The following is a 23,934-nucleotide window of genomic DNA, read 5'->3' as shown; positions in this document are numbered from 1 at the left end:
CTAACTGATAAGATGGTTCCAATGGGTGTAATAACGTCATTTGTTTTTGTAACTTCTGGGCCCATCTGAATCTGGAACTCTCTAAGCCATACGTAAGGAGCCTAAGGGTTGGGTCGTTCATTCATTCATTTTATTGGTATGCCATTTCCCCACAAAAAACAATCATGCTCAGAAGCGGCTTACAACAAAGAAACAGGGATGCATTTCAAACACTACGAAAACAAAGTCATAATAAGATAGCAAAACGAAAATGTAGTAACATACAAAAACCTACATTTCAATACTGTAGATATAATAAGATACTGGCATATCTTGGGGAAAATTAGAATTTTGTAAAAACCTTTCGTAGCTCAAATGTGCTATGTTCAATAAGTTTACATTGAAACACACAAGATTGCTGTTACATGCGGTACCTTCTCTTCAGATCCTTGCATTTGGTTGGTCAAGTTATTTAACAACAGGACTGTCTGACGTCCTTCTCTGATAGCATTTGTAGAAAGAGGGAGTGCTCCATTACAGTTTGGGCCGCCACAATGTCTGTTTCCCCGGCTATCTCGGCATAAAGCCCCACCACAATCTGACACACCGCAAGGAAAGTTTCCTGGTAACCCACATATCTGCATCGAAACAAATGTACTGGTTGAAGGAAGCAATTATACAACATGATATTAATGAAATATGCTAGAAGAGAGCTCGAAAACATTACATTTGTATGCTCTTCATCTACCTCAGAAAGGTGAAATATGAAGCCCTCTTTTAAATTAATGGTTTTTCAAAAACTTTCTACCTTAAGAGAACCCTCCCCACATTGATTTGCAAAGCAAATTAGGTGGATTAGGTAGGGCTGCCGCCATATGTCAGGATTTTCCCGGAACTTCCAAGGCATTTGAAGATGTCTGGGTGGGAAGTTCCGCAAGGCGGCGCTTTGTCCTCCTGGATCTTAGGCAAGTCAACAACAAAAATTGCATTTTTGTAGAAAAAAGCTCAACAACTTTCAGGGTGTGCACAATGCACTAACTAGGCCTGTTGTGCCTCACTGTAATCTAGTGTGAATTGAGATTTGCTGTGCAGCTGCATTTTGCAAAAGAAAAGAGAAGAAGTGTCACATTTAACTTGGCCCTGAGAACACACTTTGGAACACAACCAAGTTTCCCCTGCAGCAGAAGCTGTATGGTGGTAAATGCTCAGCGATGTATCCATTGTAGACCCATTGAAGTTAGCAGACATGACTAACTTACGACCATTCATTTCAATCGTTCTAGGATGAGTGTTGGCTATAACCCATAGGCCCGGATTCAACTAACCTAGCCAGTGCAACAGGGCTTTCCCTTTCCCCTTCTCCCCACTGTCTGCTCCCCACACCTCTCCCCAATCTGCTCTGGGGGGACAGGAGAACCCGCAGAAGAGTGCATTGGTAGAGGGGAGAGGTGATAATTTAGTTTTGCAAGCAGAAATGTTTGCACTGACAGAACAATCGGAAGACTGTGATGTTGAATTCCTCCCAAAGTCTCTAAGGATAGCATTACCAATGTTTCCAATGAGGTACCCTTAAAAAAGTTTCTATGGCACTCCAGAACACTGGACACAGTGATAAAAGCATTTTCTTCTCTTGCAGACGTTAAACCCTGTTCACACCAGACATGCATTCCCAGTAGTAACTGTGAAGGAGCATTTTTCTTATTTATACATTTCAATATGAACCACATTTACTTCAGAATATAACTTGTTGGGGTTTAATGGGGCTCACTTTCAAGCAAAAATGCAGAGTTCTGCCACTGTGGTTTACAGGTTGGCTTTATTCGTTTTCACAATTTATGATCCTCTTTATTGGGTCAAAGCCTTCCAAATTGGCTAAGAACATTTTTTTTCCCCAGGGCAATTTACACAATAAAACAAATACATATGATGTCTCACCAGCCATGCTGTGATGGCTGAATTATTCTTTATGAGCAGTAAAGTTATACTTTCTGCAAGGAACAAATACTTACCTTCTCATTTAGATGTTGAATATCTGAAGTGTTGAACAACTTCAGCTGCCCCAGCGCAGCACTTTCTTTCGAAGCTAGATCATCTAACATGTGAAATGTATTGCTCCTGGTTTTTCCTCCGTGTGTCAGGACAGACTTTGAGCCACTGATTCTCTCTCCGGCCGACAACATTATTTGGTAATAGTTATTTATTTTGTTGAGGGAATCTGAATCAAATGACAACGTTACTTTGCCTTGTTTCACTTCATATATTGAAGATGGGAACCACTGAAATATATGGGCTCTCCTCTTTGAGATCCCAGCTCAGGGTGTGTGAGGTGTCCCTGAAGGTAGTAGCTGTTGCCAGGATCATGGTATGTGAGGAGGGAGTTTAAACCCTTTCCTCCTCTATCACAGGTCTGATGAAAATCATCCAGCCCCTACACAAAGCTGCTATCAGCCCTGGGATGGAAGTTTGCACTGGCACTCCTGGGGTAATAGCAGTTTCAGAGAGATAATTTTCCCAATACTGTGGCAGGAGGAGGAAAGAGTTAATCTACTTGCACCACGGTTCTGACAAAAAAGGGATCCTACAATATCCATGTGGGATGCGGGTGGCACTATGGGTTAAACCACAGAGCCTAGGGCTTGCTGATCAGAAGGTCAGTGGTTCGAATCCCCGCAACGGGGTGAGCTCCTGTTGCTCGGTCCCTGCTCCTGCCAACCTAGCAGTTCGAAAGCACGTCAAAGTGCAAGTAGATAAATAGGTACCGCTCCAGCGGGAAGGTAAATGGCGTTTCTGTGCGCTGCTCTGGTTCGCCAGAAGCAGCTTAGTCATGCTGGCCACATGACCCAGAAGCTGTACACCAGCTCCCTCGGCCAGTAAAGCGAGATGAGCGCCGCAACCCCAGAGTCGGTCACAACTGGACCTAATGGTCAGGGGTCCCTTTACAATAGCCATTGAGAGCGAAACACACACATATGCTTTTGTACACTTTATCTGCTTAAAACATAGGCTAGGTCATGCTTCTCCCCCCTCCCTCAATTCAGAGAAGAATGCATCAAAACATAGTATTTCAATAAAAAATGACAGGATAGATGTGGATTGTGTACACTGCTCCCGAAACTGGTGGTGGATGCAAAGTAAACAGGAGTGTGTACACAGCCATGCACACACAACTTCAATCGCCTTTTAAATCCGGCCTGCGGACAGTCCGAGAATCAGCATGTTTTTACATGAGTAGAATGTGTTCTTTTATTTAAAATGCATCTCTGGGTTATTTGTGGGGCCTGCCTGGTGTTTTTACATGAACAGAATGTGCTTTTATTTAAAATGCATCTCTGGGTTATTTGTGGGGCATAGGAATTCGTTCATCCCCCCCCCAAAAAAATATATATAGTACGGCCCCCCACAAGGTCTGAGGGACAGTGGACCGGCCCCCTGCTGAAAACGTTTGCTGACCCCTGATTTAGCATTTAATTTATACAGTACTCAAACGTAGAAACACAGAGCTGTGTTTGCATCCATGCCTGATGCCGCACTCACGGTGGAACAGAATTTGATGTGCATGATCATCACTCGTCTTTCCCACTTCTGTGGGCATGACAGAATAATCTGAGACTCTTACTTGCTTTCGACCAAAACTCTTCAGGGGAAGCTTACATGAGTCTCTCTCCCCCTTCCCCAATTCTAGTTGTGGTCAAGTGGAATACACCCAGAGTTGCTGACTTCTTTTGATTTCAAAGGAATTCACTTGCAATGAAGGCTGCAGTCCAGTGCCCAGTTTCCTAGAAGGAACCCACACTGAACACAGTGGGTCCTAAGGTAAAGGTAAAGGGACCCCGGACCGTTAGGTCCAGTCGCGGACGACTCTGGGGTTGCGGCTCTCATCTTGCTTTACTGGCCGAGGGAGCTGGCATACAGCTTCCGGGTCATGTGGCCAGCATGACTAAGCCACTTCTGGCGAACCAGAGCAGCGCACGGAAACGCCATTTACCTTCCTGCTGGAGTGGTAGTTATTTATCTACTTGCACTTTGACGTGCTTTCAAACTGCTAGGTTGGCAGGAGCAGGGACCAAGCAACAGGAACTCATCCCATCGTGGGGATTCGAACTGCCAGCCTTTTTTTTTTTTTTAATCATAGAGTTGGAAGAGACCACAAGGGCCATCGAGTCCAACCCCCTGCCAAGCAGGAAACACCATCAGAGCACTCCTGACATATGGTTGTCAAGCTTCTGCTTAAAGACCTCCAAAGAAGGAGACTCCACCACACTCCTTGGCAGCAAATTCCACTGTCAAACAGCTCTTACTGTCAGGAAGTTCTTCCTAATGTTTAGGTGGAATCTTCTTTCTTGTAGCTTGGAACCATTGCTCCGTGTCCGCTTCTCTGGAGCAGCAGAAAACAACCTTTCTCCCTCCTCTATGTGACATCCTTTTATATATTTGAACATGGCTATCATATCACCCCTTAACCTCCTCTTCTCCAGGCTAAACATGCCCAGCTCCCTTAGCCGTTCTTCATAAGGCATCATTTCCAGGCCTTTGACCATTTTGGTTGCCCTCCTCTGGACACGTTCCAGTTTGTCCATGTCCTTCTTGAACTGTGGTGCCCAGAACTGGACGCAGTACTCCAGGTGAGGTCTGACCAGAGCAGAATACAGTGGCACTATTACTTCCCTTGATCTAGATGCAATACTCCTATTGATGCAGCCCAGATCGGCAAGCCCTAGGCTCTGTGGTTTAACCCACAGCGCCACCCGCGTCCTATATACAGTGGTTCCTACTTCCAAGCAACTATGCATATGATTGCATTGCACAGTGCCTCCTTTGCTCCTCTGTTAAATGGGTTTGCAAAGGACTAAACTGGATTGACATTAATTGCATGAGTGCAATTAACACGCGCGTTAACAAAAGAAAATAAATTAAACTTGAGCTGCAGAGGGGCCTGAGCGTTCCTGGGATCACAGGACCCAGGCAGACTTCTCAGATTTAGCTTGCTTTCTGAAACAACACAACTTCGTTAAATTTGAAAGGACTGACACTATACTGCTATGGGACATTCAAGCTGCTCAAGGGGACTAGTAACCGAGTTTTCACCTTGATAAATTAAGGTGATAAATTAAATATAAAGTCTGAAGGTCTGAAACCTCTGCACTACAAGGGGTTGTGGTGATGTCCCCCCACCCACCCCCATGTAATTTAATAAAGTTTAATTATTGGCTCTTCCTACCTTGGAGGTGCATGTAATGATTCCTTTGATGCAGCTCAGACATCTTTTGCAGGGTTTCAGACAGATGGTCAGCATCTTTCCTAATGCCTTCTATCATACTGTTGAGGTCAGGGTACTGATCCAGAAAGTCAGGTTGCCGATACATTTCAGAAACCTTTTGTCTAAAAAGAACAACAACAGATCAGCAGCCACCTAAGATTTAGGGTAAGAACTGCATTTTGCCTAAACGTAGCATCCTAACCTAGTACACTAATGGGCTTTTACTACTCTTGACTATATTCCTGGGAAATCACAGCATCTTGAACCCAACAGTTTTTGGACAGGATTCCTGCTTTGAGCAGGGAGGCAGCTGCACTAGATGGCCTCCAAAACTCCCTTCAAACTCCTAAATTCTAAATTTTCTGTTACTGAATCTAGATGTACCTCACTTTAGCTTGTTTTGAGGAGTGGCATTCTTTTTTGTACTTTCTGTATTTGGCAGATTAAAATAAATCCTCGTGAAACTTTTAGGGTTAATTTCTCCTAATAAACACATCCTTGTATGCAGTTTTGACAGATGTGCAAATTTGTTGAGCAGTTTCGCCTAATATGGTGCATGTATGTTATGTTCATGAATATATTCATTTTTAGGCACAATTTCCCCTAATATATGTATTTTTGTTAACATTGGTTGGAGAACTGCATTGCAAAATTCAGGAAAGCGCAAAATTCAAAGGATGGCTGTCTTTCAGTTTCTAGTATTGTTTTGGGAATTGCAAATTTGATCAAATCAGCTTTAAATGCAAAAAACTGAATCGAGTTCCTCCTTTATCCCTATTGCACATTCAATTTAGCAATAGCTGTCTAATTCACTTTGGCAATATTTACAAATGATGTATCCCAGACTAAAAAAATCCATAGCATCAGTAGAACGCCCTCCCATCAGATGTCAAAGCGATAAATAACTACCTGACATTCAGAAGACATCTTAAGGCAGCCCTGTTCAGGGAACTTTTTAATCTGTGATATTTTAGTGTATTTTTGGTTTCTATGGAAGCCGCCCAGAGTGGCTGGGGAAACCCAGCCAGATGGGCGGGGTACAAATAATAAATTCTTCTTCTTCTTCTTCTTCTTCTTCTTCTTCTTCTTATTATTATTATTATTAGAAAGGCAGCACATGCTAAACGTAAAGGAAATGACAGTTTGTGGCACCACAGCTACCCTAAGATTGGAGACAAGCCCCAAATATTTATAGGTCTCTTTCTGGAAATGTGACATCCTCTGTTGACAGGTGGAATTAAAAGCAGCACTGGTGGGGGTGGGGGAACCCCATAAAACTTTTATGTCAGTCTTCCACCATTTGATGTTCCAGGTAGACCACAAATGAATTGGTATTTCTGGAGCATCTTTCCTTCATTTTGTGAAAAATAATGTTTTTATTTATTTTACTCTTCTGGCCTTTGGGTCAGCCCTACCCCAGTTACAATGAACGTGAAAATACAAAATTGACCCTGAAAAAAAGGTCATCTGAGGTTATGTGTTATCATGCTTAGCTCATGTCAAGGCCTAGATGCATTCTGGGGAAATAAAGATGATGGCAGGTGCTGCGGCTGCTTTGCCCAGTGCTTTTGTCACAGCACTGGGGCAGCAAAGATGTTCTTATTAATGTAAAGAAAGGCCACTTTCAGCTGCAGTGGGCCCTATGGGGCATAGCATTTTAGCCTACCATATAAGGGATGCGGGTGGCGCTGTGGTCCACTCTGGGCGGCTTCCAACAAAGACCAAAAATACACTAAAATGTCACACATTAAAAACTTCCCTGAAGTTTTTTTAAACCACTGGGCCTCTTGGGCTTGCTGATCAGAAGATCAGTGGTTCGAATCCCCGCGATGGGGTGAGCTCCCGTTGCTCGGTCCCTGCTCCTGCCAACCTAGCAGTTTGAAAGCACGTCAAACTGCAAGTAGATAAATAGGTACGGCTCCGGCGGGAAGGTAAACAGTGTTTCTGAGCGCTGCTCTGGTTTGCCAGAAGTGGCTTAGTTAGTCATGCTGGCCACATGACCCAGAAGCTGTACGCCGGCTCCCTCGGCCAGTAAAGCGAGATGAGCACCGCAACCCCAGAGTCGTCTGCAACTGGACCTAACAATCAGGGGTTCCTTTACCTTTACCTTACTGGGTGCTGCAAAGGTAAAGTAAAGGTAAAGGACCCCTGACAGTTAAGTCCAGTCGCGAACGACTCTGGGGTTGCAGTGCTCATCTCGCTTTACAGGCCAAGGGAGCCGGCGTTTGTCTGCAGACAGTGTTTCCGGGTCATGTGGCCAGCATAACTAAGCCGCTTCTGGCTCAATGGACCACCGAAACCAGAGCAGCGCACGGAAATGCCGTTTACCTTCCTGCTGGAGTGGTACCTATTTATCTACTTGCACTTTTTGGCGTGCTTTTGAACTGCTAGGTTAGCAGGAGCCAGGACCGAACAACGGGAGCTCACCCCGTTGCGGGGATTCAAACTGCCAACCTTCTGATCAGCAAGCCCAGGAGGCTCAGTGGTTTAGACCACAGTGCCACTCGCGTCCCCTGGGTGCTCAGGCCTGGTCAAAAGAGAAACTCTGGCAGAGTTCTTCGTCTAGGTCCCTCAGTTGCTCATTCTCATTTCTCTGTACCTTAGTTTTTGAACTGAATGAGCAACTGATGTAAAAAGACAAGCAAAGGACCCTGCTGGAGCTTTAGTTATTGTTCATGCTACAGGATGGCTGGATTAAGAAGCCCCTTTTATGCCTCAGCATGGGTGAAAGCGGCTGAACTGAGTATTTTTGGAGGAGGGACAAGATGTGCAGCATTTTAGGGAGCTGAATTTGGACCCCAAGCTTTCAGTAGCTTCTCCCCAGCCTGAGACCTGAGACCATGCTTAAATAAATATCTGTTAAATGATGAACAAACTCCTGTCTAAGGAAACGCATCTCACCGAATGTAGTCATGATTCTTCTTCATGCTCAACAGCACCTCTGGCAAAAGGGTGGGGCTTTTTAGGATTCTTTCTATTTCAGAAATTGTATCTTCATGGCCTTTGAGGTCTACATCACAGCCAGGCGTTGTCTGCCTCTTATCTCCCAGCGTTGCGGCAAACCTCATTAATTTTTGGATTTTATGAGACAGGGAAGTAATGGCATTATCCCACTGGTCAAAACAAACGTGGCAGCGGCGGCAGGAAGGGAATTCCTGGTTGTAGCCCCGGGCACATTGGTCACAGAATCTCCCAGTGACCCCAACACGGCAGTTGCAAGCTCCAGTGTCTTTATCACACCCAGGTGTCAGAGTGCCGTCCTTGCTACACTTACACGCTGGCAAGGGGGATGGGGTGAAAGCACAATATGTTATAATTGCTGATAATTGACTAATAAAGTTATTACAATTATTATTACAGTACATTTATATGCCACTTAATTTCCAAGATGGTTTCTAAGCAGTTTGTACATGCAGAACAGATTGCAATTGCAAAAAAATATACAGTCATATCTTGGAATCCTTTCCGGAAGTCCGTTCGACTTCCAAAATGTTTGGAAATCAAGGCGTGGCTTCTGATTGGCTGCAGGAAGCTCCTTCAGCCAATCGGAAGCCCCGTCGGATGTTCGGGTTCCAAAGAACATTCACAAAATGGAACACTCACTTCCGGGTATGCGATGTTCAGGAGCCAAAACGTCCGATTACCAAAGCGTTCAGGATCCAAGGTAAACATGCATAGTTAAAATACACAGTAAAACAATTTCATCCAGACCTTAAAATAAATACCCACAATTGAAATGTATAAGTTATATGTTAGAGAAACAGGATAGAAACAGAATAAGGTTATTCATTCATTCATTTAATGTATATCCTGCCTAATTTTTAGAGGAAACTCAGGGCAGCTTACTCATCAAAATCTGACAATATAAAAATGCACAGCAATCTCTAGAGCTAAACTCAATCAAAAAGTCAAAGTATTAACATAAAAAACCCTAAAAGAACAATACAAATTCTAAAATAGTCATCAAAATAATTATTAAAAAATCAGAGTAAACTAGCAAATAAATAATCAGATTTTTAAAACCAATATACAGAAAAAAGAAGTCCTTAATGTACCCAGGTCCCAAGCTGTTTAAGGCCTTAAAGGTCCACCAGTACAGATCACACAAAACTAGCATGATGGAATAAAAATACGTAGTACATATAAGCATGTTGTACTGGTTGTCATTTCTGAATGATTTTCATGGACAGTCCCTTCTGGAGTGCATTACAGTACTCCAGTCTGAAGGTTCCCTGAGACCATTCCCTACGTGGAAGCAAGACTGGAAGGAACTGAGATAATCAATTTCATCTGATTCTTGCATTACAATCCACTCATTCGCTTGCCCCAAAAAAGAGTTGCTAGACATTAATAATAATGAGAATTTATATCTCGCACTTCCTCCCAAAGGAGCCGAGGGAGGCAAACATCAAAACAACTAAATAATACAACTAAAAATAAAATAAAGACATCTATAAACATCTAAAACAATGCAATGATTGTTCAAATCTGAGGGGTACAAATATTCTGTTTTCAATTAAAAGAATGTTAGGATTTCTGCTACATACTACTACAGTACTTACAGAAACAATGGATTTGAGAATCCCCAAAATAATTTTCATTGCATGCGTCACAACGTCTCCCAGTATAGCCCACTTTACACGGACATTGACCTGTGAGCTGCAAAAAGAGTCTACTGTGAGAAACGGGCTTAATGGACTCCCTGCCTTCTTTGCAATCCCCCCCCCCCATCCTACTTAAACTGCCAACTCATATGTATGTGAGCACTTCTTTTCAGGGGTTTTTCCTGATCTCTAGCTCTGAAAAAAACCTAAAAACTTGCTCTTATTTTTGCATTTCCAACAACAAAGCAAGAATAGTTTCTTTTCAGAATGTGTGTGTTTTCAGATTAAAGGGCAGGTTTTTTAAAAAAAATAATAAGATTTTCTTTGTTTACAAAAGTGTGTGCATTGTCTCTTTTCTCAGGCTGCAAAGTCTTTTCTATATACAGTGGTGCCCCACAAGACGAATGCCTCGCAAGACGGAAAACCCGCTAGACGAAAGGGTTTTCCGTTTTGGAGGTGCTTCGCAAAACAAATTTCCTATGGGCTTGCTTTGCAAGACGAAAATGTCTTGCGAGTTCCTGCGGGTTTTTTCCCCTTCCCCCCCCCTTTTTCTAAGCCGCTTATCCACTAAGCCGCTAAGCCGCTAAAAGCTGCTAAAAGCCGCTAAGCCGCTAATAGCGCTAATCCGCTAAACTGTCAATGGGCTTGCTTCGCAAGACGAAAAAACCGCTAGACGAAGAGACTCGCGGAACGGATTCTTTTCGTCTTGCGAGGCACCACTGTATCAGTTACATATGATGTGAGACATTAGTGTTGCCTAACTGAGACATCCCCGCCCCCTCTCCTGCTTGCATGCAAGCAGGGACTTCCGAGCAGCTTCTGAAGCCAGCCAGAGCCGACTAATCTGGGATGCTGAGACTGCCACTGCTGCGTTTCCTGGGGACATTAGATGAAATCCGGGGACATTCCGGGGATGGAATTTGTCCGGGGACTTATTCGCAAATCCAGGGACTGTCCCTGGGAAATGGGGATGTCTGGTAACCCTATCCTGGCCCACTGTTTGAGAAACAGTGGGTAAGAGGAAATCTTTAAGACAAGCATGAAAATTTAGCGACATCAGCTCAATAGCCTTGCCTGATCACATAAGTTGTTCTGGGAATGTCTTGGATTGCAGTCACAGATGCGACATCCAGTTCCCTGGATCATGTTCCAGTAGCCAGCAGCACACTGATCACACTTGGCGCCTACCACATGAGGCAAGCAAGGGCATATTCCCGTCATCTGATCACACATGCAAAAGCCATTTCCAGATGGGCATTTCTCTGGGTCCACACCCAAAGGATTGCAGTTACATTCTGTAAAGATAACAGTTAGTTATGGAAATATTCCCTTAAAAAAAATAATGCAATGTTCTACCAGGAATTTAAGTTACCTTACATTGTAAACATCAATTTATCTGCAATAATAACAATAACAATAACAATAATAATAAATTATACCCCGCCCTCCCCGGCCAAGACCGGGCTCAGGGCAGCTAACAATCAATAATAAAAACAAGTTGATTAAAATACAACTTAAAAAACAAGATTAAAATACAACATTAAAACATTAAAATGCAGCCTCTTCACAGGAGGAGGAAGGAAAAAAGAAAGAGGGGGAGGGAATCAAATTGACTCCAAGCCAAAGGCCAGGCGGAACAACTCTGTCTTACAGGCCCTGCGGAAAGAAATCAGATCCTGCAGGGCCCTGGTCTCATGAGGCAGAGCGTTCCACCAGGCTGGAGCCAGTGTTGAAAAGGCCCTGGCTCTGGTTGAGGCTTATCTGACTTCCTTAGGGCCCGGGACCTCTAGGGTGTTGCTATTTATGGACCTTAAGGTCCTCCATGGGGCATACCGGGAGAGGCGGTCCTGTGGGCACGAGGGTCCTAGGCCGTGAACTCTGTTCTCAGCTTGTTCTCTTCCAGTCTGTCTAGTTGTAGGGGTCAGATGGGATTACCATGAGGAATTATAAAATATACATCAAGCCATCGTGTCCACGATGAAGACATTGTTTTGTCTGGGTTTGATATACAGTGGTGCCCCGCAAGACGAATGCCTCGCAAGATGAAAAACTCGCTAGACGAAAGAGTTTTCCGTCTTTTGAGGTGCTTCGCAAGACAAATTTCCCTATGGGCTTGCTTCGCAAGACGAAACGTCTTGCGAGTTCTTGCGAGTTTTTTCCCTTTCCCCCCTTTTTCTAAGCCGCTAAGCGCCGCTAATAGCCGCTAAACCGCTAATAGCCGCTAAGCCGCTAATAGCGCTAAACCGCTAATAGCCGTGCTTCGCAAGACGAAAAAACCGCAAGACGAAGAGACTCGCGGAACGAATTAATTTCGTCTTGCGAGGCACCACTGTATTGACGATAATTTCTGATTAAATCCCATAAGATTCTACATTCATGCCCTTTCGATGCCCTTTTGCCTCTACTGCCCATTTCTCTCTCCTCACATGTCACGTACACAGCAGTTGCTTCGCCAGGCAGGCATCCTGGGCCATAAAGATAGTGGGCAAGTTTCTCTGATGTAGGATCTTAATCTTAGGGCCAGGAAGCAGATCTCACATTAAGGGGATAATGATCCGCTGTCCTCCTGGTCATCCTCCTTATCATATGTATTGCTTGTTTATTACCTCCGGGGTTGCCAGATGCTCTTCTTTGTAGTTCTGTTCTTTGTTTACCCCAGAAATATTTGTGCTTAATTAGTTTTAGTGGTTTAACTTTCTCCCCACATGGGTTTGTTGAAATGCTCAGAAGAAATCTGATTGGTTCTTACGAACACTCTGTAAAAAGTTCTTTTGTGAATAAAAACTACCTGGGCCAGGGGGCTGCACGCGAAACAGGCACAGAGAGACACGATTACAGTGGTGCCTCGCAAGACGAAAATAATCCGTTCCGCGAGTCTCTTCATCTAACAGTTTTTTCGTCTTGCGAAGCATCCCTATTAGCGGTTTAGCGGATTAGCGCTATTAGCGGCTATTAGCGTCTTAGCAGCTTAGAAAAAGGGGGGGAAGGGAAAAAACTCGCAAGACGTTTTCGTCTTGCGAAGCAAGCCCATAGGGAAATTCGTCTTGCAAAGCACCTCAAAAGACGGAAAACTCTTTCGTCTAGCGAGTTTTTCATCTTGCGAGGCATTCGTCTTGCGAGGCACCACTGTATATCAAACCCAGACAACACAATGTCTTCATCGTGGACACGATGGCTTGATGTATATTTTATAATTCCTCATGGTAATCCCATCTGACCCCTACAACTAGACAGACAGGAAGAGAACAAGCTGAGAACAGAGTTGACTAGATGACCCTTGGTCCCTTCCAACTCTACAATTCTGTGAACTATATTAGAAACTGGAATGAAAGTGCCTATCCTGCAATGTCACTTCAGAGTATGTTAGGGATGGTGTCTTAAGCTCACAAGTGCATGTGTAAACCAGGTACCGTATATTTCGCTCCATAAGATGCACCTGACCCAGTGGCGTAGCGTGGGTTGTCAGCACCCGGGGCAAGGCAAGTAATTTGCGCCCCCTAACCCATGGATTTGCGGCCCCTAACCCATGGATTTGCGCCCCCTAACCCTAACCCCCAGATGTTGCGCCCGGTGCGGCCGGCCCCCCTTGCACCCCCCACGCTACGCCACTGACCTGACCATAAGACGCACCTAGTTTTTAGAGGAGGAAAACAAGAAAAAAAAATTCTGAACGAAACAGTGGATGTATGATTTTTGTGGTTCATGCTGTGGCCATAGACATGTGATTTGACGCTGAGTTTGGGGTAGCCCAATGCAAAAATTCTGAGGATCCATGTGGATCCGTGCTTTGTAAGCACGTTTTTGCACTATTGGGGCCCCACAAAACAGTGGATGCGTGTTTTTTGGGGTGCAGGCTGTAGTCATGGACATGCTATGTGATCTGATGGTGAATTTGGGGTGACCCAATGTAAAAATCCAGAGGATCCATGGGCTTTTACCTCCCCCCCGGCAGCCTCCTTTATTGCTAGCATCCCTTATCTCCCTCCCAATCGCTTAACGATCAGCTGCTTCTTTTCAACACTCCTTTCCCTCTTGTTTGCCTTAGTGTCTTTTCCTTAGCTGGAGCAGTTTTTTGCTCCTCCTTTTCTTCTAATTTCTCTTCTCATTGATTTAGTCCTGTCTCCTCTCCTTGCAAGTTTGCTGTCTTTACCTTCCCCTCCCAGGCAGCCTCCTTTATTTCTAGTGTCCCTTATCTCCCTCCCGATCACTTGCCGATCAGCGGCTTTGTTTCAGCACCCACTTCCCTCTTTCAAAAAAGAAAAAGAAAAAGAAAAAGCATGATCTGCTTTTCGCCCCTGGGCAATTCAGCTCCAGGGACCACGCATGCGCTCCATAAGATTTTTTAAGAAGAAAAACTGCGTCTTACGGAGCGAAAATTACGGTATTTTCAAAACTGAATTCTCTGTACATGCCTTTTGACTCTCCCTATCAGCATTGGTCCTAGAACACCTTTAGCCAACTGTGTAACCTTCTTTCATCTTGCCATCAATTGCTTTACTCCCAAACATTCCACCTTATGCAATAATATTGTAGCCAGAATAGATCATGCTACTAAGGAGAATCCATGATGATTTCATTAATGTGCATAATCTATTGTAGCCACACCTATTTATTTTCCTTTATGTGCTCAGTCCTTGATCTGTAATCTATAAATGTTGTTTGCTTACTTCTACAGTTTTGAAGGAATGCTGATCCAAAGTAACCTGGTTTACAGAACTCGCAGCTTGGTCCATGGGTGTTGTGCAAGCATTTCAAACACTCCCCAGTGTCCTTGTTGCAGGAGTCTGGATCTGCCACATCAATGTTATTATTACAGGAGCATGGAAGACATTGGCTGGCTACTGCATTTGGATTCCTGTAGAACCCACCGGGGCATTCATCACACCGATCACCTAACAAACCAAAATTCACACACAATTTCTAGTGACAGTCAGACATGGCTCACCTTTCCAGAAATAACATTACACCATCAGATTCCATAATATTATAAAGAACCCTAATTGTTAGGAGTTAAATAGATAGATAGATACATAAATAAATAAATAAATATAGGTTAGTTCTATCCAGACATATAGAAGTTACATGTGTTTTATTGTTTAGTTACTGTTGACCACAACAGTAGGAGTCTTGGTTGACCACAAACTTGACATGAGCCAACAGTGTGACGCGGCAGCTAAAAAAGCCAATGCAATTCTGGGCTGCATCAATAGGAGTATAACATCTAGATCAAGGGAAGACCTCACCTAGAGTACTGTGTCCAGTTCTGGGCACCACAGTTCAAGAAGGACACTGACAAACTGGAACGTGTCCAGAGGAGGGCAACCAAAATGGTCAAAGGCCTGGAAACGATGCCTTATGAGGAATGGCTAAGGGAGCTGGGCATGTTTAGCCTGGAGAAGAGGAGGTTAAGGGGTGATATGATAGCCATGTTCAAATATATAAAAGGATGTCACATAGAGGAGGGAGAAAGGTTGTTTTCTGCTGCTCCAGAGAAGCGGACACGGAGCAATGGTTCCAAACTACAAGAAAGAAGATTCCACCTAAACATTAGGAAGAACTTCCTGACAGTAAGAGCTGTTTGACAGTGGAATTTGCTGCCAAGGAGTGTGGTGGAGTCTCCTTCTTTGGAGGTCTTTAAGCAGAGGCTTGACAACCATATGTCAGGAGTGTTCTGATGGTGTTTCCTGCTTGGCAGGGGGTTGGACTCGATGGCCCTTGTGGTCTCTTCCAACTCTATGATTCTATGATTCTATGATTTCAATCATCTTTAGAATTTAAAAAAAATATATATTGTTTTATATTGTTGTAAATTGCTTAGAGGGTTTTTTTTAAAACAATTGAGTGGTATATTAAATTTTGTTAAAATAAAACAAACACGCATACACAAATAATAAATATTTGAAAATACTTGTGCTAGTGTTTCTCAAACTTTAAAAATGGGTTCTCCACTATCATACTTGGAAGGAACTTAACCGTGCCTTCCTATGCTGAACTCAGAAGTGAGTTCAGCAAGAGTTGTATAGGACTGCAGTCTTAAATGTCACTGCCCCCAAACCTAGAAACTTCACTGAATACTGCATCTGTTTAGTTCCTCCATCAGTACTTGGGAACCTTTAGCCTGTGGTCCACCAGGCCTCCCAATCTGACCTATATTTTGGGAGTTTGGGCCAAACCATGTCCTCCTACCCTATATCCCACAACACAAACTTTTTTTTAAAAAAAAAAAGGGATACAGACAAATAGACAAAGTTAGAATGGATTGTGATTTTTCCTCAGTCTCTGACAGCATAAAGCAGAAATTGTGAAACTCATGAAGATGTCAAGTTTCCTACCTGAATAGCCCACAAGACAGTTGCAGACTAATAGCAAAGTCCAAGGATCTTGGTAACAGGAATGGGCAAAGTACCTACTGCTTGTTGGAGCGTCTGGGCACATGCATGGACGGCACGGCTCTCCTTTGAGAGGGTTTCCATAATAACCATCTACGCATCTGCCAAAAAGAACAGTGAATATGGAGAATAAGGCTATTGAAGGCTCCTTGCCTTTGATGGCTATGATCTTCTTCCAAGGTTCAAGGCAGTAATGTTTTGAATACCAGGTCCTGGAAACCACAGGATGGGAGAATTCCCTTGTGCTCGAACCCTGCTTGCGGATTTCCCACGGGCATATGGTTGGCCATGATGAAAACAGGCTGCTGGACTACATGGCCCATTGGCCTGGTCCAGCACGCCTTTCTTACGTTCTTATGAACCTATTTCAAAATGGCATCAGAAGAAGGCAAGAACTTAAGAAGAACTTTTGGATTTTGCCAAAAGGCAAACTTAGCCCAGCAGTCTTTTCTCAGAGTGGCCAACCGTCTGGTAAGATTGCAACCCGCCCTCTCTTGCTATGATTCATACGGCCTCTGAACCTGAAAGTAGCACGCAGGGTTTCTATCCCATAAAAAAACCCAGCAACGGTTCGCCTTTCCTTGTTTTGTGGCTGTGGCATTACTGACGTAACTGATGGAGTGGACCCACTGCCAATGTATGAGCATGTGGCTCAGCTACGCCCCTATCTGGGCAGGGATAGTCTAAATACTATTGTCTATGCTCTGGTAACCTCAAGGTTAGATTACTGCAATGTGTTATACGTAGGGCTGCCTCTGAAGATGGTTCAGAAACTTCAGCAAGTGCAGAATTCAGAGGTCAGGTTGCTCACCGGAGCAAGACAGTTTGAGCATATTACACCAATCCTGGTCCAACTGCGCTGGCTACCAATTAGTTTCTGGGCACAATTCAAAGTGCTGGTTTTGAACTATAAAGCCTTAAATGGCTTAGGACTACAATACCCCAAGAACTGCCTCTTTCCATATGAACCCACCCGGAGCCTGAGATCAACTTCTGAGGCCCTTCTTTGTGGGCTTCCTCCTCGAGAGGTCCGGAGGGTGGCAACATGAGAACAGGGCCTTCTCTGCAGTGGCTCCCCATCTGTGGAATGCTCTCCCCAGGGAATTTTGTCTGGCGCCTTCATCAGACATCTTCATCAGACATTCCTTTTTAAGCAGGCCTTTGGTTGATCTGATTGAATTCCTATGGCCTTTTAAAACGTGGCTCTTTTGGGGAGGTGGTTATTAGGTTGTTGTTTTTATATTGATTATACATTGTAATGGTTCTAGGGGGTTGCTCATGCGTAAGTTGCCGCCACTCTTGGCTTGGTTGCCTGGTTGAACCCTTTCTGTCTGGACAGCCCTTCACTTCGTGGCTGTCTCAGTCGCTGGCAGAATCCGTCAGTGGGCGTTTCTTAAACTTCTTCCAGCAAAAAAGTTCTTTGACGCCAAGTCTCCTCCTACTCTCCCTGCGCAGAAGTCTTCTGCGCAGGGAGGGTGTGGGCAGCGGAGTACCCGTGCTCTCCCCACTAGTCTCCGGTGAAGAGTCCTGGAGCCTTTTCTCCGACTCCCCCATCTGCCCCCCTTCTCTCCTGGTGTTACGCTGATTTCCTTCCCCAGCAGATGGGCTGCCTCTCTCCCTACTGGGACCCTCTCCGGCATCGCTCTGGAGCCTTCCTTCCGCCTCTGGCTCTGATGGCAGTTCCCTGACATACATAGTGTGGTTTTATATGTCGATCTTGTTTTGTAAAATGCCCTGAGACCTCTGGGTATAGGGCGGCATATAAATTCAATTAAAAAATAAATAAAAATGTGTACATTTACACATAAAAAATAAATGTGTGCATGCACAATGGCAGCACAAAAGCCATCGTGGGAAATGTGAAGTTGGTCTGCACTCCTATGGCCATCAAGTCCACCCATAAAAATTATTTGCTCCCCCAACCATCTCTGCTATTTTCTATCCCTGCCACTTAAAGATGTGCATTAAATTTGCATCTTCTCAATGTCCATCCACCCATACCTTTCACAGTTGGCTCCAGCTGTAAACCCTCTGCAGTCCAAGCATACTCCAGTCTGAGCGTCACACAGTTCTGCAAAGCCGTTGCAAGGGCAAGGCCGGCAATGGGGAAATCCAAAATACCCAGCCAGGCATTGACTGCACCGTCGGCCATCTGTTTCTGGCCGGCATGAACATTGCCCTGTCACCTGGTCACACAGAGCACTCACGGATCCTTGAGGGTGGCAGTCACATGCTTGATGGAAAAGAAGCAGAGATATGATAGTTACATGACAAATTGTTGCATTATCTTAATATAAAGATCTCAATGTGACAAGATCTCTGTATAGATAGATGTCTCTTGCTCTTTGTTGACCATATGATCAACAGTCCATACCCATTCTCATACAGGGCAATGCGAGACCAGTCAGCCTTATCCCCATTTTACAGATGAGGAATGTTTGATGCGAAATAATGACTTGCCTAAGACCACTCAGAGTCTTCACATTCATCAGGAGATTTCAGTTTAGGTTTCCCAGGTTCAAGGAAAACAAAAGTCTGCCCACATGACTTAAACGTTTTTCTTAAATAGCTTAAAATTTTAAAAACACACACACAAAAAAAACAAAACCACAACTGAATGCAAGTGGCAATCAGTACTTACAAAGACAACCTTGAGACCCAAAACTATGGCTTCCGGCTGAGCATTTATCACAACAGCGCCCCATGACATTTGGTTTGCATTGACATTGACCTCCAAGTTTCTCGCAGTTAGGGTTTATTGACCCTTGTGGGTGGCACCTGCAGGCTTTTAACAGAAACATGCTTTCTCATACAAACAGATGATGCAACCAAACTCTGCATTTATTAATTTAAATTATTTACACGCTGCTCTTCTTCAGGGTAGTAAATCATAAGGTAAAATACTAACAACTAAACCTGAATATTAAAAAAAAAAAAATGAATAGTAGGAAAGCCATCCAAGACTGTTCTGATCTTAGATAAGGTGAAAGTGTATTTTTAAAAACATGCTTTGGGCGCTTCCTTTTTGGCTTGCTTCAGTTAACATGTAGGGATAGCCAATGCTGAGCTTTATCAGATTGGGAATCAAAGGCAGAAGCTGCTGCTGTAAAGATCTTGCTTCTTTTCCGTGTTGCTCTCACTGTGCAAGGTGTTGGCATCTTTAGCACTGCTTCCCCTGGTGACCTTAATGGATAACAGGGATGGAAGACGTCTCTCTTGCCTTGAAGACCAGCCTGTGACACTGCCTCCACCTCTCAGTTCAGCTTTATTAACTATGAACCCTGAAATTTGGGGTCCCCTCCAAACTGGTGCCAAAGTTTTGTACAGTGGTGCCTCGCAAGACGAAAAGAATCCGTTCCGCAAGTCTCTTCGTTTAGCGGTTTTTCCGTCTTGCGAAGCAAGACCATTGACGGCTTAGCGGATTAGCGCTATTAGCGGTTTAGCGGCTTTTAGCGGCTTATCGGATAAGCGGCTTAGCGGCTTAGGAAAAGGGGGGGAAAGGGGAAAAACCCCGCAGGAACTCACAAGACATTTTCGTCTTGTGAAGCAAGCCCATAGGAAATTCGTTTTGTGAAGCGCCTCCAAAACGGAAAACTCTTTCGTCTAGCGAGTTTTCCGTCTTGCGAGGCATTCGTCTTGCGGGGCACCACTGTACTTATTTTACACTGTCCCCTCCAAACTGAGTAACAGGCAATTCAAACCGAGGTTAACCCCCAAATTCCCTACATTGTGCGATTCACACCAAACATTTGCAATAGTTTTGTACTGCAAACCCCACATTGTGTATTGCCTACCAAACTGAGTGATTGATACTCAAACCAGCGGCCACAGGTCTCCCACCCCCGAAACAAACATTGTCTGATTCACTCCAAACTGGTGGCAAAGTTTTGCAATCGTTTTGTATCACAAACCATGCATTTTGTACTGACCCCCCCCCAAAAGTAAACCCCTAAGTGAACACAGGTCACAGGTATCCCTCCAAAACCCAAGATTGTCTGATTCCCTCCAAACTGGTGCCAAACCTTTGCAATCGTTTTGTACTGTTTTGTACTGCAAATCTCATGCTTTGTGAAAGGAAACAGCAAATGGTCAAACCAAAAGCCAGTACATTACAGAACTCTGCTATATACTGTGGTATCCTACCCAGCAAGAAACAGGCTATTGAAATTTTGTACCATTTGCAAACATCTTTCAATGGCATGGAAAACAGTTTTAGTGTCTCTTAAATTTTTAAGTTTATTTTAAAAGTCAGAACAACAAAAGTTACTTTCAATTTTGCTTCTCCTTGGAAAATATTGGCAGCATGAAAAAGCAGGAAGAGTATAGATACTTACAAACTGCTCCATTGTGAATACGGGCAGACAGACTTGCTATTAGTTTTTCACATGCTTCTGGTAGGATATGCGGTCCAATTCCTGAAGCTATTTCAATGCAGTGATACTGCTGGTACTCTTCTAAATCATTTTTGTCACAAAAGTTTTCCACTGAACTGATTCTAGGAATAAGTCCAAGCTTCAAAATTGACAAAAGCAAAGAAGTTTTAAACAACTGCATACAGAAGTATAGTTCAGGGCAGGGGGGATCCCTTTTAACAGCTGAATTGGATTAATAATATATTTTTATACTGGAGTTGTTATTATTGGCCTAAGCAACCTTGAATTATTTCCTCCTTCCGTTTCTAGTCTGCCTTCCTTTAGTCACTTACACTCCCCACTGTCTTAAAGGCACACAGCCTACAAAATCACTGATGCCCTATCCGTTTTATTGATTAATGTCTGTAATGGCGGTTGCTGGCCACCTGACAGGTAGGATATACAGTGGTGCCCCGCAAGACGAATGCCTCGCAAGACGGAAAAACCGCTAGACGAAAGGGTTTTCCGTTTTGGAGGTGCTTCGCAAAACGAATTTACTATGGGCTTGCTTCGCAAGACGAAAATGTCTTGCGAGTTCCTGCAGGTTTTTTTTCCTTCCCCCCCTTTTTCTAAGCCGCTAAGCCGCTTATCAGCTGATCCGCTAAGCCGCTTATCAGCTGATCCGCTAAGCCGTGGATCAGCTGATCCGCTAAGCCGCTTATCAGCTGATTCGCTAAGCCGCTAATAGCGCTAATCCGCTAATCCGCTAATGGGCTTGCTTCGCAAGACGAAAAAACCGCAAGACGAAGAGACTCGCAGAACGGATTCTTTTCATCTTGCAAGGCACCACTGTAAATAAGGGAAGGGTAGACAGATGGATGAACCAACCAATGTCCCAAGAAAAGGTGATCAAACACAAAAGAAAAGTTGCTACGCAGCACAGATACTTACTGAATCAACCAATATGGATGACCGGGTCCCTGGATCAGAGGCAGAAGACTTGGAAAAATAGACATCTACAAAATATTCTGCTCCTGGTTCGAAGCATACAGCGGCTGGTAGCAGCTCCATTCTGTTTAATTGAAAAGTCAAAACAAATTAAAAGAATTCTGTCATTCTTTTCGCCAAGGTTTTATGATGCTCATTTGTTGGAGCTATTCGTCTGCATGAGTAATAGAACAGTAACAGAACAGAAATGACCAAGTGTTGGAAGACATAAGGGGAAAGGATGGCTTCTTCTTGGGTTTCTCCCCCAATATATCTTCTTTGAAGAAACAAACAGATAATGACCGCTCCCCACATCAAATGGGGGGGGGTGCCTTTTGCATGGTCGCGCATAGCCCCCCTGGATCTTGAAGCATCCCAGCATCCAAATCTACAGGAAGGAACTCAACATTTGTTGTTGTTTAGTCCTTTAGTCGTGTCCGACTCTTTGTGACCCCATGGACCAGAGCACGCCAGGCACTCCTGTCTTCCACTGCCTCCTGCAGTTTGGTCAAACTCATGTTTGTAGCTTTGAGAACACTATCCAACCATCTTGTCCTCTGTCGTCCCCTTCTCCTTGTGCCCTCCATCTTTCCCAACATCAGGGTCTTCTCCAGGGAGTCTTCTCTTCTCATGAGGTGGCCAAAGTATTGGAGCCTCACCTTCACGATCTGTCCTTCCAGTGAGCACTCAGGGCTGATTTCCTTCAGAATGGATAGGTTTGATCTTCTTGCAGTCCATGGGACTCTCAAGAGTCTCCTCCAGCACCATAATTCAAAAGCACGAATTCTTCGGCGATTAGCCTTCTTTATGGTCCAAGCTCTCACTTCCATACATCACTACTGGGAAAACCATAACTTTAACTATACGGACCTTTGTTGGCAAGGTGACATTAGGCGTGGCCTTTTGGAATGGATGTTGGATGGCAAAGGGCCTTTTCAGGTATAGGTAGTCTTGGCGGTAGTCCACGATTTTGTGGACTCGGGTGGTGATTTCAGGCCTTGGGCGGAATCCTTTAGTCTATCTTCCTTGCTGTGGTGATCCCAGGGTTCCCAATTAAAGGGGTCTTGAGGGCAGGCATTGGCCATACGCTGAGAAGTTGTCATTGCTCTCCCCTCCAACGGCAGCAAAACGGGGGGCGGACTCTCTGCTTGAACATATGTTCTCCAGAGCGAGCCCAATCCCCACACATTCTGGATAACCCTGATGTCTCCCAGATCCCTGGCTGGGGACTGGGAAGGATAAACGCCCAGTGCCTGAGCCAAGGTCTCCCTACATCTGAAACTTAATAAAGTTGTGGCCAATTTTAATCCCATACCACATTGTCTTGAGTCATTATTCTGCTCAGGGGCCGCCTGGGATCGGAGGGACTCCGCCTGTCCACGCAATATACAAACCTTGATGTATATGGTAGAGCAAGTGAGTGTGGCTCTTGCAGGGCTGCTGTTTTCCCACAGTGTTCGCTTCCTCTGGAACCTGAAGTCTTTACAGCAATGCTTGCTATCCAGTCTTCTAAAGTCTACGTGTTTGAGAAGAAAAAAAATAAGTTGGTTTTCATACTAAGTTGAAACATGCTTGATTCTTTCCATGACTATAAACAAGAACATATTGAGTTTATCTGACCAGGGAACAAGGAAATCCAAAAAGGGTTGCACAAATATTCTTGTTCCACCAAAAATTTACACTCGTAAATAGTCGGTGACAACTAATCCCCTTCTGCAATACACATTACAAATCCTAAGATTTCGGCATTATGCTGTGTCTGCATCTACAGTTCTACGATTTTCATACGCGGAGAAATGTTCGCGCCACAAAACTAATAAGGGAAAGTCATGTAGTGGTGACTATTAACATGACAAAGATAAATGTGAAGATCAGGATAAGTTGTGTGGGGTTTTGTTCAATATATTCCACATACACAATTTTAATACGTATGGTCCATATTTTGCTTTACTTTGAAGTCTTCGCTCTTTTTTGAGGATTTGAATACGAGTTGAAACCGCCGTGGAAAAAGTGTAAGAATTGGCAGATGAAGGTGATGGAATACATGGAGCTGGCGGAAATGACTGGCAGAATCCGAGACCAGGGAGAAGAGTCGGTAGAAGAAGATTGGAAGAAATTTAAAGACTATCTACAGAAATACTGTAAAATTAAGGAATGTTAGAAAGATGTTGGAATGAAGTTATGTGGTTTTAGCAGTAAATGTTATAAAAGAGTATTTAAAGATGGATTATTAACAGGTGAGAATGTAAAGTTATAATATATTAAGATAAATTATTAAGATAAAAGCAAAAATGGAAAGGATTTGCTGAAATAACTAACTGAACTAGAATACAAAAAAGGGAGGTGTGAGGAGGTCAAGGAAACAA

The 23,934-nt window shown here is 44.0% G+C and overlaps 1 protein-coding gene across 4 annotated transcripts in view; it reads right to left on the bottom strand.

Annotated features, from left to right (window-relative positions):
• Positions 1–23,934, bottom strand: part of LAMB4 (laminin subunit beta 4) — an 80,961-nt gene that overhangs the window by 12,007 nt on the left and 45,020 nt on the right. For all 4 annotated transcript variants that reach the window (XM_079993532.1, XM_079993533.1, XM_079993531.1 and 1 more), the window contains 13 exons: positions 22,963–23,084; positions 21,533–21,653; positions 20,564–20,741; positions 18,871–19,014; positions 18,231–18,462; positions 16,173–16,330; positions 14,508–14,732; positions 10,915–11,135; positions 9,799–9,895; positions 8,138–8,513; positions 5,198–5,358; positions 1,989–2,194; positions 414–617 (listed from right to left, as the gene is read on the bottom strand). In XM_079993532.1, coding sequence (XP_079849658.1) covers positions 414–617; positions 1,989–2,194; positions 5,198–5,358; positions 8,138–8,513; positions 9,799–9,895; positions 10,915–11,135; positions 14,508–14,732; positions 16,173–16,330; positions 18,231–18,462; positions 18,871–19,014; positions 20,564–20,741; positions 21,533–21,653; positions 22,963–23,084 — 2,445 coding nt within the window. The remainder of the gene's footprint in view (positions 1–413; positions 618–1,988; positions 2,195–5,197; positions 5,359–8,137; positions 8,514–9,798; positions 9,896–10,914; positions 11,136–14,507; positions 14,733–16,172; positions 16,331–18,230; positions 18,463–18,870; positions 19,015–20,563; positions 20,742–21,532; positions 21,654–22,962; positions 23,085–23,934) is intronic.

The sequence above is a fragment of the Podarcis cretensis genome, assembly GCF_951804945.1.
Source record: "Podarcis cretensis genome assembly, chromosome: 10".
Taxonomy (NCBI): Eukaryota; Metazoa; Chordata; class Lepidosauria; order Squamata; family Lacertidae; genus Podarcis; species Podarcis cretensis.
The sequence above is the reverse complement of the archived record's forward strand: the minus strand, read 5'-3'. Positions and strand labels throughout refer to the sequence as shown.